Genomic DNA, 15342 nt, shown 5'->3' on the forward strand with positions numbered 1-15342 from the left:
AATACGGATGAGCTAATTCTATGTAGTTATGCAAATCCTGATTAGAAAGGGAAATATCAGTAATAACTATAGGTCAGTTTATTTCAAGACAATCCACCAGGTATTCAATGCATCAAAATACTTGCATTTCAATTCTATTCTAGTTGCTCTTTTAATTATGAGGATCATCTCGACAGGAAGCAATTCTAGAGAGAATTGAACAATTTATTTTAAACCCTATAAACATCAAAGGGCACTGCTTCATATGCTTTAGAAGACATCTTGGATTGAGACCTCACAGCGTGTAGCAGCCGTGTATAAAGCATTGCTGAAGGTAAAAAAATACGTATTTCAAAATGCAGCTTTTTATGAAAGTCATGAAAACTGCATTGCTCTCTATTACCAATTGCAGAGGACTGAGCTGTCGCAATCTTAAATTTGGTAGGAAAACATTAATCTTTTATTGGTAAAACAGAACTCATTTCTATTCATTTTTAAACTACAATTTGAACTTTGAGGAAGATATGTCTGTTGGGATACAGGGCACATTTCTAATGCCTGACTCATAACTAAAATGTATTTTGAGTTGTCAGTCTGCTGGCACAGCCAAAAATACATAGAGCCTGAAAAATATGGGGCAAATGTAGGTGAAGCAGACTTCATACTGCACACCCAAAGTAGAGAGACACTTCTGTGGAAATATTTAGATACAGAGAACATTTTCAGACCTGCTTATTTATGTATGAATAGTCATGGTGATTTAGAATCATAAATAGTTAACTTCTCAAAATCAAAGTGTATTTTTCTTAAACTCTACTAGGATAATAATGGCAGGCAGAACTTTTAATTTTCATATTCTTATACCTGTACAAGCGCATTTCAGGCAACAGAATATTTATGACAGTTCCAATTATTAAGTCTCTATTATAACAAAAATCCTGACCTTAAATATTGACTTTTTAAAAATGGTTTGATGTTACAATCCCAGATTAAAAAATAAGCTAAGAGGTACAATTAAAATGTCCTAGCTTGTGCACAGTCAGTAAGAGGGTAAGGGTTATTCCCTTGTTGTGAGAGAAAACAGTTGCATAGATACAGGATATGGTGTTTTAGGGTAATTTACTTACAACAGTTACAATCCTGAATACAGAGATTAGATGGCAAAATAACTCACATACAGCATACTAGGATTAGGGCAAAGAGCTCTGTGTTCAAATCTGACTATTTCTCACACAAACACATCCTCAAATGCTGTGATGGGAGTTTTAGGTCCTGCCCAAATACTTTAGATCACTTATTACCATGTGCCCAGGGCTCTCGCTATTACTACCCACAGCCACTTATTTTGGTATCAGTCAAAATCAAACCACTTCTCAGGCCAAAATGCCTGGTTTTACTTGGGACACGGCAGGGTCTACAGCTGCTTTATGACACAAGTGACAACCCCCTGGGGAAATGATCCTTCCTTTAAAATACAAGGTCTCATGACTGTTCCAAGTGAATGAGGGGAGGGGCCAGGCCCAGGCTGAACTTTTTAAACCGTTTTTAAACATGCATCCAACGAAGTGGGTATTCATCCATGAAAGCTCATGCTCCAATACGTCTGTTAGTCTATAAGGTGCCACAGAACTCTTTGCTGCTTTTTCCTTCATTCCTAGATGGTGAGTCATCTACCACACTGACTGCTTTTCCAGCAGTTTTACATCTCCCCTCCTCCCCCTAGCCAGAAAGAATTGCCTCTTCTCCTGGCCAGCCAGAGGACCCCCACCCCCCACTTAAAGTGCAGGGTGGTGATTTTCTGTTGATGACGTTAATGACACATTAAGTTCAAAAGCACTTACTAAATATTGAGCTGAAAATTTAAGTAAATGTCTGAGATGGGAACCTAAAGATATTGGGGGTATGACATCTTTGCCGCCATTTCAATAAAGAAAGGTTTAAAAAAATATACGGTTGAAAAAATACAGTATTAATAAATATCCTTGCTCCTTAAAAGATTAAAGCTTCACTCATTATCACCTTGTTCTCACCAGATTAATAGTATGATGTCCAGAGCCTTCTAATTTTCTGTCAAAATATTCAATACACTTTAATAAAGTCTTTGAAAGTAAATGTGAGATGACAACTGATTATAGATCTGTCAGCTTGAACAGCAAGGCTCTCCATTTTATTTCTAGCTGCATTTCAAGTCCACTAGTTTCCATAATGCACAATGAAACCCTTCCATAGGTTTCTAAGATGTGATAGCTATAAGCAAATAAGGGCTGTCAGTCACTTATAAATACAAGTAACACAAAATGCTAGCCATTTGATTGACTAACTCTTATGTGATGTACCAATTCCATGAATTTGTTGCTAGTCTCCAAAAGGTAATCTATGAGTCCCCAACATGATTGATACACATCATGCAAAGTGCCTATTCTCCATTCCTTTCACTTTTATGCCCCTCTTATTCTGCTCCTCACTTGTCTCAACACTAATCAATGTCTCACTAACCAGCATGATTGAACATGAGTTACAAGACAATTAGAAGCAGTCTGGATAAGTTGATCTTTGTTTTATATTTCAGTTTAGTCTGCTCAATCACTAGACAGAAATTACACAGCAAAGCATCATAACTTGGTTTAACTCTTCAAATTTTTGAGGCATTCGTGTAGTAATATCCTTCAGAATGCATATTTAAACATCCAGAACTTTCACTAATTCATTTACTTGCACTAATGTATTATGTCAGTATTTTATTAAATAAATGTGAAGCGGTTTAGCAGAAATACAACAAATATATCATGCCATCTGGGGATGATATTACTTGGTTTTGAAAACAGGTTCAATAACTATTAACAGATCTTTTTCTTGTTGTACCAGGGTTACATATAGTGAAACCACAGCCCAATCATACTCCAGCAATCTCTCTAGGGGATGGACCCCATTTGAATTAAAATACATAAAATAAATTAATGGAGATATCCTATCTCCTAGAACTGGAAGGGACCTTGAAAGATCATTGAGTCCAGCCCCCTGCCTTCACTAGCAGGACCAAGTACCAATTTTGCCCCAGATCCCTAGGTGGCCCCCTCAAGGATTGAACTCATAACCCTGGGTTTAGCAGGCCAATGCTCAAACCACTGAGTATCCCTCCCCCCAATTCAGAAATAGGACCAATTCCTTTATGAATGGATTGATGCTACTTGCTTTAGATACTATCTTCTACCTTTGTTCCACACTCCGCTATGTATTGTGAAAAGAAATTCTGTCACATTGCTTATCCCCATTAGTCCTCTACTTTAATCCACAGCTATTTCTTGTTGAGTTAATTACTAACAGCTCGCTGTTAATTTTGTCCTCTTACAGCGAATTGGGACAAGGCCAATTCGGTGAAGCTAAAGTACCCAGGGGCATTTAGAGACTTGTGAGTAAGGTCAAGTATTTTGCCTAGCCCATCTGTCTCAGAAATAGCAGCCACTAACTGTGCTGACTATCATAAATCCTGTGCTTAGTATCCCCTGTAGCCAAAACCCCGAAAATATCAAAGCACTAGAAAACCCTGATCTGACAATTACCCAAAATCTTGCTTTACAATAACAATGTTAGAAGAGGACAGCTCCTCTGTATCCAATATAAATATGGTACAAAAGTTACACAGAATACCCTTTGTCTTCACATTCAAGGCTTCACATAAACTTTACCCTCTCCCTATTTGTCCTACTCTGCCTCTTACTATGTTGTCCACACCTAGTCCTCTCCCCCAATAATTTAAATTTGAATTTAATGCCATTGTTTGTCTCTCACACCCTCATCCCGCTTGAATATTTGTTGACCCTAGACATCCAATGCCTTTCCTATTCCATTCCATCAAATCACTCACCTAACCCAATTTAAATCCCTCCTGAAAACTCACTTCTTCCAGGAGCTCTGCAGTTAAATCAGCAAACATTTCCTTTTATCCTTTATTTTTACACATTAAAAAGAACTTTACCACTAAGTGCACATGTAAGCCAAGCAACCTTTGTGTTGTGTCACTCTATCCTGCTCCCTTACTATGTTACCCACAGTCACATCACATTTAATCATTAGATTGTCTATTCTTCTAGAGACAGAATTGCAGCTTTTTATGGTTCATATATAGTATAGCACACTTTGAAGTGCTATAAAATAATTAATTGTGATAATAATTAACACTACATGTGGCAAGTTGGGAGAGTAAGGTATTTCATGACAAATTTTACTTGCCTCTTAATGTAGCATTTTAACGAGCTTTTCCTTTTAATATTATTGGGTAAAAGTGACTTTCAGAGCCTAAGCCCATTGGATCTTACACTTCAGGACAAATCAAAGTCACTTAAGTGTTTTTGAAAGTGTTATCAATTTTGATTTAAAAGTTACATTTTGGGTAAAGGATCTAAGGGAAATCCAGGTCAGACTTCTTTTTGACATAAGCAACATGAACCAGAGAATTTTTGTATGTTCTTTACTGCATTTTGAGGCACACCTCTGCTATACATCTCTACCTCGATATAATGCTGTCCTTGGGAGCCAAAAAAATCATACCACCTTATAGGTGAAACTGCGTTATATCGAACTTGCTTTGATCCACTGGAGTGCGCAGCCCTGCCCCCCCCGGAGCACTGCTTTACTGCGTTATCTCTGAATTCGTGTTATATCGAGTTGCGTTATATCGGGGTAGAGGTGTACTATGATACTAAAGCCAACTGAAAACTTGTCTATGAGAAGTTACTAACAGATTATATAGGTTAGCCCAATATGTATTTTGTAAATGTCGTCTACATTTAGTCTACAAGTAATGCAATTTCTCTATTTTACCATTTCTGGAACATGTTTCTATCCTTCCAAAGTGGTAACCATAGCTGAAACAGAACTGACTGCATTGCATCTGTCACACAGTCTAGTCTATGCCCCAGCCTGTAACCAGTCTCCTGGAAGTGACCCCTTTAGTGTACCAGGCCCCAAGGAGCCACACAATTTCACAGGGACAGGCCTGTGGCCTCCAAGGCTCAGACTAGGTCTTCGGCACTAGCGATTCCTTTCTTTCCATGGCTCCCTGCAGTGAATCCAGCCAAGCTAGACTCCTGCCACACAACTACTACTTGTCCCCTCTTGTCTCTCCCAGTCTCCTGAGTCCCTCCAAAAAGCCCTTTCTTTCAGTCACCTGACATCTTGCTCCCCACCTCAGTTCCCAAGCTCTGCCTGATAGGGTTTCCTGCTGTTACGTGTTCATTTTTCAGTCACTGGGGCATCTCTCCAAATTGCTGGACCCTCCGCTGATTTGAGCCAGTTCTTTAAAAGGACTGTAATCATTCCTCCCAGACAGCAAGGTTATTTTATATATCTATATATAGATATATATACACACACACTTTATGCCTCTTGTGTGGTTCCAGGAGCAGTGTTAATACTTTGGCACCCCCTGGGTAGAAATGCAATGTATAGAGGCATGCCTAGGAGTCATATAAATATTAAATAAAATTCCAACTTTGCCACAGCTCCAAACTGCATTAACCAAGCAGAAGGGTTTACAAATTGATCTAGTACTGCATAGGACATTCAAATACTTTCAAAGACTTGAAGAATATAGGTGAAGTTAGGAAACAGAGTTGGGCAATTCAATAGCGCTTGAGGAATCTATCTGTTGGAATCTCTTATCAATAGGACTGATATTCTCTCTGAGGGGGGGGGGGGAATTAACATTTTTTTTCCTCCATACCATCACAGGTAATCAGGAGATTGCTTCTTACTGGTTGTAGGTTGTGTGCGTTTGTTTTTAAAAATTCTTCTAATTATAAAAACTAACCTTCCCTGTGTCATTATATGCCATTTCCTCCCTCTGAGCTGAATAATGCTACTATAACAGTTTGTATGCCAGCTAATGGACCTTTCATCGTATATTCTGTAACACTTTTTTCCTGCTAATTTATGTGGAAAAGAAAAATACAAATAAGAGATTTATTTCAATAACCACTTAGCCTACAAGCCACATTATACCATTTCTACATTCATGTCATTACTTGTTTACTACCAATGTTTAGATATGAAAGGCATGCTACCCAAGTAATGTTAGTAGATGCACAAACAGATTCAAGGATATTGCCCCAAAAGATCCTAACTTATTTGGGAGGAGGGACAATTTCCTTGTTTAATTCTTTTTCCTGCTCTAAACAATACAACAGTTTGCCTTCTCTACTGAATAATGTTTGATTAAATTCAAGTGCTCTGAGTAAAAAGTAACTGGTTGTTTTTCTTTAGAGGCAAAGAAAGACAGAATGAAAAGAACAAAAAAAAAAAAAAAAAAAAAAAAAAGACAGACATGTAGTTTCCCAACACAACAATGCACTGTGGAGACAAATGCCATTAAAAGTTCTCCACAGTTGGCATCTAAACATTCTTCCTAATTAGAGTGATTTTCTCCGTGTACATAAAGGATGTTGGAGGCTGTAGACCACATTTCAGTACTGCTACTGCTCTAACTCCACTTCAAGCAACAGAGTTTACAGCAGGGATGAATTTGGCCTAATGCGTTCACAATACATCATCACTACTTTTAGGTCTACAGGGGAAAAAATCTAATGCAAAAGAAACATTTATATTTTAATCTTATCAACATGCCATGTTTTACAAATGCATGTATGAAAACAATTTATTTTGTACAGCAACAACTTTGTATAAGATCCATAAAATAATGTAAAGCAGAGTACTATAATCTGACTGTCACACCCTGAAACTAACAACCTGCTACTGTATTTGTGAACTAAATTAATCACAACCAAATATTTGTTTCATGACTGCATATTAAATGGCTTTGTCCTGCCCCTCCATCACCACAAATGCACACTTCTTACAGCCCATTTCTGCATTCATCCTTAACTCCCCTTCAGGTTGGCATACTTCTTGTTTGAGCTGGCACTAATTGATCAATACGCTTCTACTTCAAGCTGTTCAAGCATCAGCTAACGGGGCAGCCACAACAAACACAATTCTGGCAGCTCCTAATGTGTGTCCCTGCCTGTTATTCAGATGCTATTTGCAAAGAGTTAACATGTAGACCACGTAGCTCTTAGAAAGCTCAGAGCTTGGATTTTAAACAGAAAGCTTATTAAGCACAGAAGTCCTGCAAATTAAATCATAATAGCAGCTACTTAAAATGCTTTGCAAAGACCGAATGCACAGTAATATATTTTTATTCACAGATAGTAATGTTTTCTTGTATCGGAACATTGGGACAATAAACGAGATCAGCAAGGAGAAGGACTGGGCACCACAACAGTTTAATGATAAATCATTTGCCTTTAGTAGAAAAAGCAACCCTGTCTTCTCTTAATTTAATCCTCAGAGAGCACAGGGAAAAAAACCAACTATACAACTGGACATAATTTTCTTAGCTTAATCCCCAGTGAACCCATACACAAAAAGGTACCATAATGGACAGCTAAGTTTATTTGAGTATTTCTACCCTAAGAAATCCGGGCAAACAAAACAACTTGTTCAGAAAGTGAGCTGTGTATATTTGGGTCTATCTGTTGTTGATGAGTTTGCATTGTACAATTTGGGAGGCCCAAAATCAACATTAATTTACTGTTTCACTGTCTGAACCTTAATCAATTAATCTCAAAATGTCTAAAGGACCGCTATCAATGTTGGGAGGCCTACAGTTAGTCTGTCAGCTTTATTTTGTGGCTGTCTCACTACTCTGCCTTACTGTTCCACTTCTCAGAGAAGGCAGAGTATTAATTTGAAAGATACAGTGATGCCCAGTCTGCAAGGACATGATCTACCTCCCCTTTCAACTGAATGGGAGTTTTGCCGTGAGGTCAATTGGAGAACAGGACTCTAAACAGCAGAATCCACATACACTGCAGTAGCCTGCCTGCTCACAAGAATTCACATTATAGAGAGGAGTGGGATAAGACCTGCACATAGAGGGACATATCAGATCATGCACACGAAGGAATCTAACATGCTGGTTGAGTTTTATTTACGTTACTTATTATTTTTAGAGACCAGAAAGATTTCCTGGAAACTGCAAGGGAGTATGTATGCAATGGAGACAGTTGAAGACAAATGAAAAGTATATTTAAGAACAAATGTTATTGATTAGATTGACAGATAATACTTATGAAGCATTAATAAGACTCTCCTTGCTTCACACTAATTGTTGTTTAATATTCAGGTTATTAAAATCAGACCATATTCATTTTTCCTTGCAAAAAGAGGGTTAAAAACCTCATTTCTGATTTATCTAATATTTAGAAACAAAATTACACTTTTCTGCATCTATTAAACATTTTAAAATATCAAGCATTTCCTTAAATGACTGGCAACACCCATCTAGCTGAACATTAACAGGGGAAAGTTTATCTTACTACATTATGCGCTGCCAGGAGAGGAATAAAAGTATATGCACAGTAGGTTTTTTTTTTTTTTTTTTTTTTTGGAGAGACCTCAACTTTAAAACAGAGTATTTTACATGTATAATTTACAGCAATGCCTATGAACAGTAGTTTAAGAAAAAAAAACTCTTTTACGCTGCTTTGGAGATGGTGGTTCAAAACCCCGTACATAATTAAATACATATGATGGATTTTACTGAGTGGTTAATGCATGTAAAATTTCCTTTGACAATTCAAATTTAAACTCACTTTAGTTCTTATAAATCTTGCAGTAGTATAATTGACTTAACATTTTTTCCAATACAGCTAATACAGTACTTTCATTTCTTTCTGGATTTTCATACAAATGAGAATTAGGCAGGAAAAAAAAGGAATCCGTGCTACCTGATAGTGAACACTGAAACATCTGGGGAAGACCAGAACATGCATTTTTTCCCTTCTCTCATCTGTAACCATTTGCATAGATATTTGTGACTTAAAACTATAATTCATTACTGCCAACACAGGTATAATGAGTAAAATTAGTTTTACTGATGCAAATATTCCGGTAGGAAGCTGTGCCAATCAATCAGTGTTGAAACGAACATTCCATCTGGAAGTTGCATACCCATTTTCTACCATCATGGAATTAAGGGGAAAAAGTCTTGTATTCAGGAGCTACATAGACAGAAAAGGAAAAGGACACATTTATTTGACCAAAAACAATTTGTATTATCTTACTTTATTGACTAAAGGCCATATTCGGACTTGGGGGAAGCAAGTACAGCTTCATTGTTTCAGTGGATGTGTGTTTATCATCGTAGCTCTGAATTCATATTTCTATTTCTCATTTTTCACTAAACATACCAAGTAGTTTCACTACTGAAGTTCAAATTACTACATGCAGGTACATTGTAATGATTGATTTGTTCTTGTAAATATAGTGAACACAAAGGAAAAAAACACCACCATCACTTTCGTCTAGAAAGTTACAAGTAGTTACAAATATATCATCTATATTTACTTTTTTTCAGGTGTCATCTTGGTTTTCATATATTGGGACAAAGTGAAATGAGAGACAGATAATGTTTTGTTCTGCCCTCCATAATTCTAAGACCATCGATCAAGTTAATTCTAACAGTTCTAGCTTCTGACAAAATATACTTAGGTTTTTCCCTCTCTTATTCTATTCATGTTCTTATATGGCCCTCATCATCATAGTAAAGTACTTCCAGTTTTGTATCGAGTGACAAGACAGAATAAATAAATCCCACTATTCCTCTAGCCACCCATCTACAACGCAATTAAATGCATCTGGAGATTTTAATAATGGGAGCAATTTAGGGTCAACAGCAAACTTCATCAACGTCACACCCCCCCACCCCCACTTCAACTGTATATTGTAAAAGTCAGTTTTTAGGAATGAGTCATTCCCCTTTGAAAAATAATTCCCTATTGTTTTCTCTCCTTTTATTTATTTGTCTGTCTTTTCAAACACCATTTTACAAGATTTTAATCCACATCAGAAATTTTCCCATTACCCCAGGGTTATTATTTTCTGTAACTGTCCATTATGATGGCCCTAATTAAGAGCTTTCAATATTTGAGTTAAATTATGCCTGAGCCACCATTATCTACTACTTTATCCAGTGTATAATGAGTAATTTGCATGAGAGAAGAGAGATAAAGGGTCAGACCTTTGGACATGGCTGAGTAGCACATGCTGCAAGTCCTGAGTAGGGCAAAGTTGGCATGAAACTTACTTTTGCACTCCCTCAGTCCTGGGGTTACTGCGTACAGAGCTGGTCCCCAGGCATAATTGCTGCCTAACTGATTTTTTTTTTTTAAAATATGCACGGGCTGCTAACAGCCCCAAGATAATTAAACAGCAGTCAAGGGTGGACTTAGTTAGGCATGTCATAGCCATGCCCACACAGAAGCAGCTACTGGGGTGTGGTTTAAGAGCCTACACCAATATCTGTATTACCAGAGGATCTCCCTTACACTGGGGAAATCCAATGAAATAGTGATGCAATGCAAAGCAGGTTCCCAATTTTTTTTAAACTATTGGACATGACAGATACATGGTTAATTCTAAGGTAAAGTATTTGTTTTTCATAAATATCTTTATGAGCCAAGATAAAAATAGTTCCTGGCAAAAGATGGTATAGCAGACCTAGAAAGGGGGATGAGCTTAATCAATACAGGCAAGCCCACTCCTTCCTTACTCTCTTCAGTGCAAGCAATGATTTTTATTAACATAGATCTTTGCAGTATCAATCTTGTGAGGTGCTGAGGCCTCCTGGAAGGCACTGAGAACCCTCAACTCCCACTGACATTACTCTCCAGTGGCTGGGGGCAGTGGCCCAGTGGTGTCAAACTCCCTCCCTCTGCCCTACCCCAGCTTACTTAGTGAAGTGTCCTTTGACATTTTTTAAAACACTGTCAACTACGTATTAGTTTGTGTGGACTGCTGTCCTTCAGTGGGACTCAAAGGGCCTCAAACTCTAGCAGTACCAGGCTTTATTTCTAAAGGACTTTTAAATAATTTTTTTCTAATACAGTAACTCCTCACTTAAAGTCGTCCCGGTTAACATTGTTTCGTTATTAGGTTGCTGATCTATTAGAGAACATACTCATTTAAAGTTGCACAAAGTTCCGTTATAAGGTTGTTTAGTTCGCCCCATTCCTCCCACCCCGTGCTTGCCCGCTTCCCGGCTCTGTCTGGAACGCCGGGCGGGTGGAGCAGGCCAAGCCCCTGCGCCCCGAACCCCCTCCCCGGCTGCAACACCGGGCAGGTGGAGCAGGGCAAGACCCAATGCCCTGACCCCGCTACACCCCTGCCTCAACCAAGCTTCACAATCATCATTGGCGAGTACAGTATTAAAATGTTTGTTTAAAATTTAAAACTTATACTGTATATGTATATAATGTCTTTTGTCTGGCAAAAAAAATTCCCTGAAACCTACACTTACATTAATTTTTATGGGGAAATTGGTTTTGCTTAACATCATTTTGCTTAAAGTAGCATTTTTCAGGAACATAACTACAATGTTAAGCGAGGAGTTACTATACTATATTTTAGTTCTTTGTTGATTACAGGACACAAAACATAGTAAAAAAAAAGCTACTGAAATCTAATGAGATGACTGAAAAAATTAGATATCCTCCAGTGCACCCCTACTGAGGCAAGTGAAAATGTATAGCATGCTTAGGGAACTGTTGATTTCAGAGTAGATGGGCAAACCCTCTTTTCCCACCCCACTAAATCCATAGTACCTCCAAATAGTTTGTGTGTTGTGCAACTTGAATCCTGCACTGCATGGAGTGGGGAAAAATTGAGCTCAAATCATTAAAAAAAAAAAAGGGAAAAACAATGAGGCTGCTTAACAGAGCTGCTTTATTGCAGAAGCTTTGGCTGAAATCTACATAATTTATTGTCTCTGCCAAAGCCTCAGTGTTCTTACACATGCACTTTATTATTTGAATTTACCTTACCAGAGTTATTAGATCCTAGTTACATTGACTTATAAAGATGAGAATTAGGGTCTTTATTATACTATCAAACTTAGTGTAATCACTATACAATCTTTCAAAGAAAAACATGTTAATATTGCTGATTCAAATACATAATCCAGGAAAACACACCATCCAACTGCCCTATGAATGTTGAATACTCTAGGTTGACAAGTCACTGCAATGTTCTAAAACAAAAAGCCTCAAAAAACAAACACTTGTTCTTTTGTTACACATGCATCCATCCAGCTGAAACTGAGGGTTTGTCACATGGTGGAGTAATGCAGACTACAGGAGTGCGATCTGTAATGCGCACAATTGTGCTGTGCATTAATTGGTCCGTGTAGACTGTGCTGGTGTTCACTACAGTGTCTCTAGTGTTAGCACTATGCAAAAGCACACTAGGAAGCCTTTAGTGTGCATCAGCAGAGTCTACGTGGACAAATTAAGGTGCAGCACGTTCGTGTAGGTTAGAAATCACACCACTCCTCAGTGATCTGATTTACCCAACTATGCAGCTACTGTACAAACTTCCATCTTTGTCTTTTCAAAACAGCAACACAATTACAAGGCAAATTGGCACTTGACTTTAATTCTGATCCCAACTTGGCACTGCATTCTTCCGCTACTGGTGGTATTGATCTTACTCTATTTTGTCCTTATACTTAATGCAATTCAGCATTAAAGCCAGCATCTGACTGACCATTTATAGGCTATATTTTGTCAGGACAGAATCCAGCTGCCAAGCTCTGGAATGCATTGTTTTCCAGCTGTGATTTTGAGGTCCATGGTAGGATTTTTAGCTAATTTACTGTTCAGCTCCACAGATGCCTTTAAAAGGAACTGAAGAGGATTTAATGCAGGATTTCGGTAGCTAGTGGACTGCAGTGTATCCTTTAGTTCATCTTAAACTACATATCACAAAAAGAATGAATTACTCCTAAAAACTTCATGTAGCAAAAGTAACTCATTTCCCAGTCATCAAATAGACATAGGTGTTTTTCAGTCCTGCAGGTGTTTTGTTTACCTTGTCTCCCAAATTATTTGCAGACTAATTCATCTTGTGGCTTCTCTTTGCTCCTTTGATAATTCATCCTTCAGTATTGAGCCACTACAATTATCTTCTTCAGGTTGAAACCTTTTTTTCTTGTGAAATGTTAAATTGAATATGTGGGGTTTGCAGGTTAGAAAATTTTGACCTGGATGATCAGGCTGACTTTGCCTGTGTGCCACCCTTTCTGACCGTCTCTTTGCCTGCTGCTTAGTTGTGCAATTGCACGTCCTAGAAATAAAGAACACCAATGATTCTCAGCTCTTCTCCACTAGCTGTAAGCTTACAGAGCCTTTAATCATTTACATGACCTGCTGTTCTTCCCTACTGGATAAAGCAGCTTCCTCTGATGTGTCTGTTTAAGGACTTGTGGCAGCTATGTAACAATCTAGTGTTCTCAACCTTCACATTCTGAATAGCAGATGCCAATAAAGCATATTTCAAAACACACATTTCTATTAGTCCCATACTCTACTTTTCCTCTCCAGTCCCTTGACAACAATGGTCAGGAATGGGACAAAGTAAAGGATAGGGCAGTCTACAGTTGATATGTTTTTATTTATTTTTTAAGTCTGGCTGTGTCTTTACCATAAGCATCACTGTCTGTACATCTTCTACTTCACTGAAAATCTCTGGAGAGATCTTGTCATTTTTCTCCCATTACAGCTAGAACCCAGGTTTAGTGAAGCACTCCACCTTCTCTAGGGACTTGCTCTTACGATTCCCCTCCCCACCTTTTTATGGATGATCAGATAGTGAAGGAAATGAAGTATGGCTGCAGATTCCCCTCTCCCACAAAACTTCCTGAACTGGAAAGGGAGACAAGAATCAAGATATCACTACTGAGTGTCTACTAATCAAGTGAGTTCAAATCCTGAAACCTACCTAACTCCTACCTGAAAAATAACCTTCCCCTTCTGCCACTTTTCATTTGGGACCCTTTCACTCACCTTTCCTTTCTTCCTCTAGTTTAAGGAGGTGCAAGTTTTGATGGTTACAAAAGCTTTTACTTGAAACATTTAAATATAATCTTCATGGTTTTAAAAAAAGGCTTTTGCCTTTCTGATGGCTCAGTGATCTTTGGGAATTAAAAATACTGCACTGTGCATCTCAAAAAGGGAAGGCAAATTTTATTTATTTTATTATTGCAGACACATGTAGGTTCAAGCTCCCATTAAGACAAAGCAGTCCAATTCAGCCAAGCATATGTATAGGTAAATGAAGAAAAGGCACAGATTGCTCTATTTTTTTAAGCTTTTAGTAGTAAAAATTTCTATCCTTAACATCAAAACATAGAAACTTCAGGATGCTCTGCTCCCCAGTTGTTGAATATAATGATAATTATAGGACTGCACACATGTTTCTATCACCATCTCAGAGAATAAGAACTCAGAAAGCAAATGATACCCTGGGGAAAAAAGAGGTCTTGATTTTGTGGCTCAGCCCTCACACACATTCTTTACAATTGTGCTTTGTCTGAGCACCAGGATACAGTGGAATAAAATTCATTCAGGTGCACAGGGCCCATAGAAGGTCCCTCTATCATTTAACCACTTGCAAAGTGATGGTCTTGGTGGAACTGAATATGTTGATTGAAACATTTCAAAACCTTATGTCAATGGTTCAGATCATAGGGAATAATATTGCAAAGCAGGAAAGACCATATTTCAGCCTTGTGACTTGGTTGGGGAATTGGATTTTTCTTCTGCAGCCTTTATGCACTGCACACACAGAAAACCTAATTACTCAAACTTTGTGTTGATAAAGAGAATTTGTTCCTAAATTTGGCTTTTAAAAGTTATTTGTTTATTGATTATAGATGGTACTATCTTTGGGACTGCCAACTTCTTTTACTGAGTGAAATCCTGGCTTCATGGATGCTGTGGTTCCCAGCCAATGGGAGCTGCGGAGCCAGGGCTTGGAGTGGAGGCAGCACATGGCGCCTCTGTGGCCGCCCTGCACCTAGGGAGTTGGATGTGCTGGCTGCTTCTGGGAACCTCACAGAGCCAGAGCAGGCAGGAACAATCGGACTTTGGTCAGCACCATTGACCAGGCTGTTAAGAGCCGCCAGATCCCTTTTTGACTGGGTGTTCTGTGAAAAAACAGACATCTGGCAACCCTAATAGCAGTGTCTATTGGGGATACACATATATCCCACCTGTCACCTCATGCCCCCTGCCTTCCTGGTGATACATAAGGGGGCTCAGCTTTCCAGCTGCCACTGGGTTTTCTCTACTAAATTAAGAGCATAAAATAGGATTCTGAAATAGTGTGGAAGGAAGGTGAGTATGACTTCAGACCAGCAATCATCTTCAAGAATCACTGTTACTATGGCAAGTACTGTTTTTCCCCTTCGAGGTGCCACTTTAGGTGATTAATAAGCAAATGTTATACACAAAGGATACAGACTTGAAC

At 38.3% G+C, this 15342-nt stretch overlaps 1 protein-coding gene across 16 annotated transcripts in view; it reads right to left on the reverse strand.

Annotated features, from left to right (window-relative positions):
- PCDH7 (protocadherin 7) overlaps positions 1-15342 on the reverse strand; it is a 398059-nt gene that overhangs the window by 30722 nt on the left and 351995 nt on the right. For 7 of the 16 annotated variants that reach the window (XR_010601522.1, XR_010601520.1, XR_010601519.1 and 4 more), the window contains one exon: positions 8913-9038. The exons of the other annotated variants lie outside the window; for them this stretch is intronic. Coding sequence is in view for 2 of the 7 variants with exons in the window: in XM_065597000.1 (XP_065453072.1) it covers positions 8946-9038 (93 nt within the window). In the remaining 5 variants the exon portion in view is untranslated. The remainder of the gene's footprint in view (positions 1-8912; positions 9039-15342) is intronic. 16 annotated transcript variants of the gene reach the window in all.

Source organism: Chrysemys picta, chromosome 5, assembly GCF_011386835.1.
Source record: "Chrysemys picta bellii isolate R12L10 chromosome 5, ASM1138683v2, whole genome shotgun sequence".
Classification (NCBI taxonomy): Eukaryota; Metazoa; Chordata; order Testudines; family Emydidae; genus Chrysemys; species Chrysemys picta.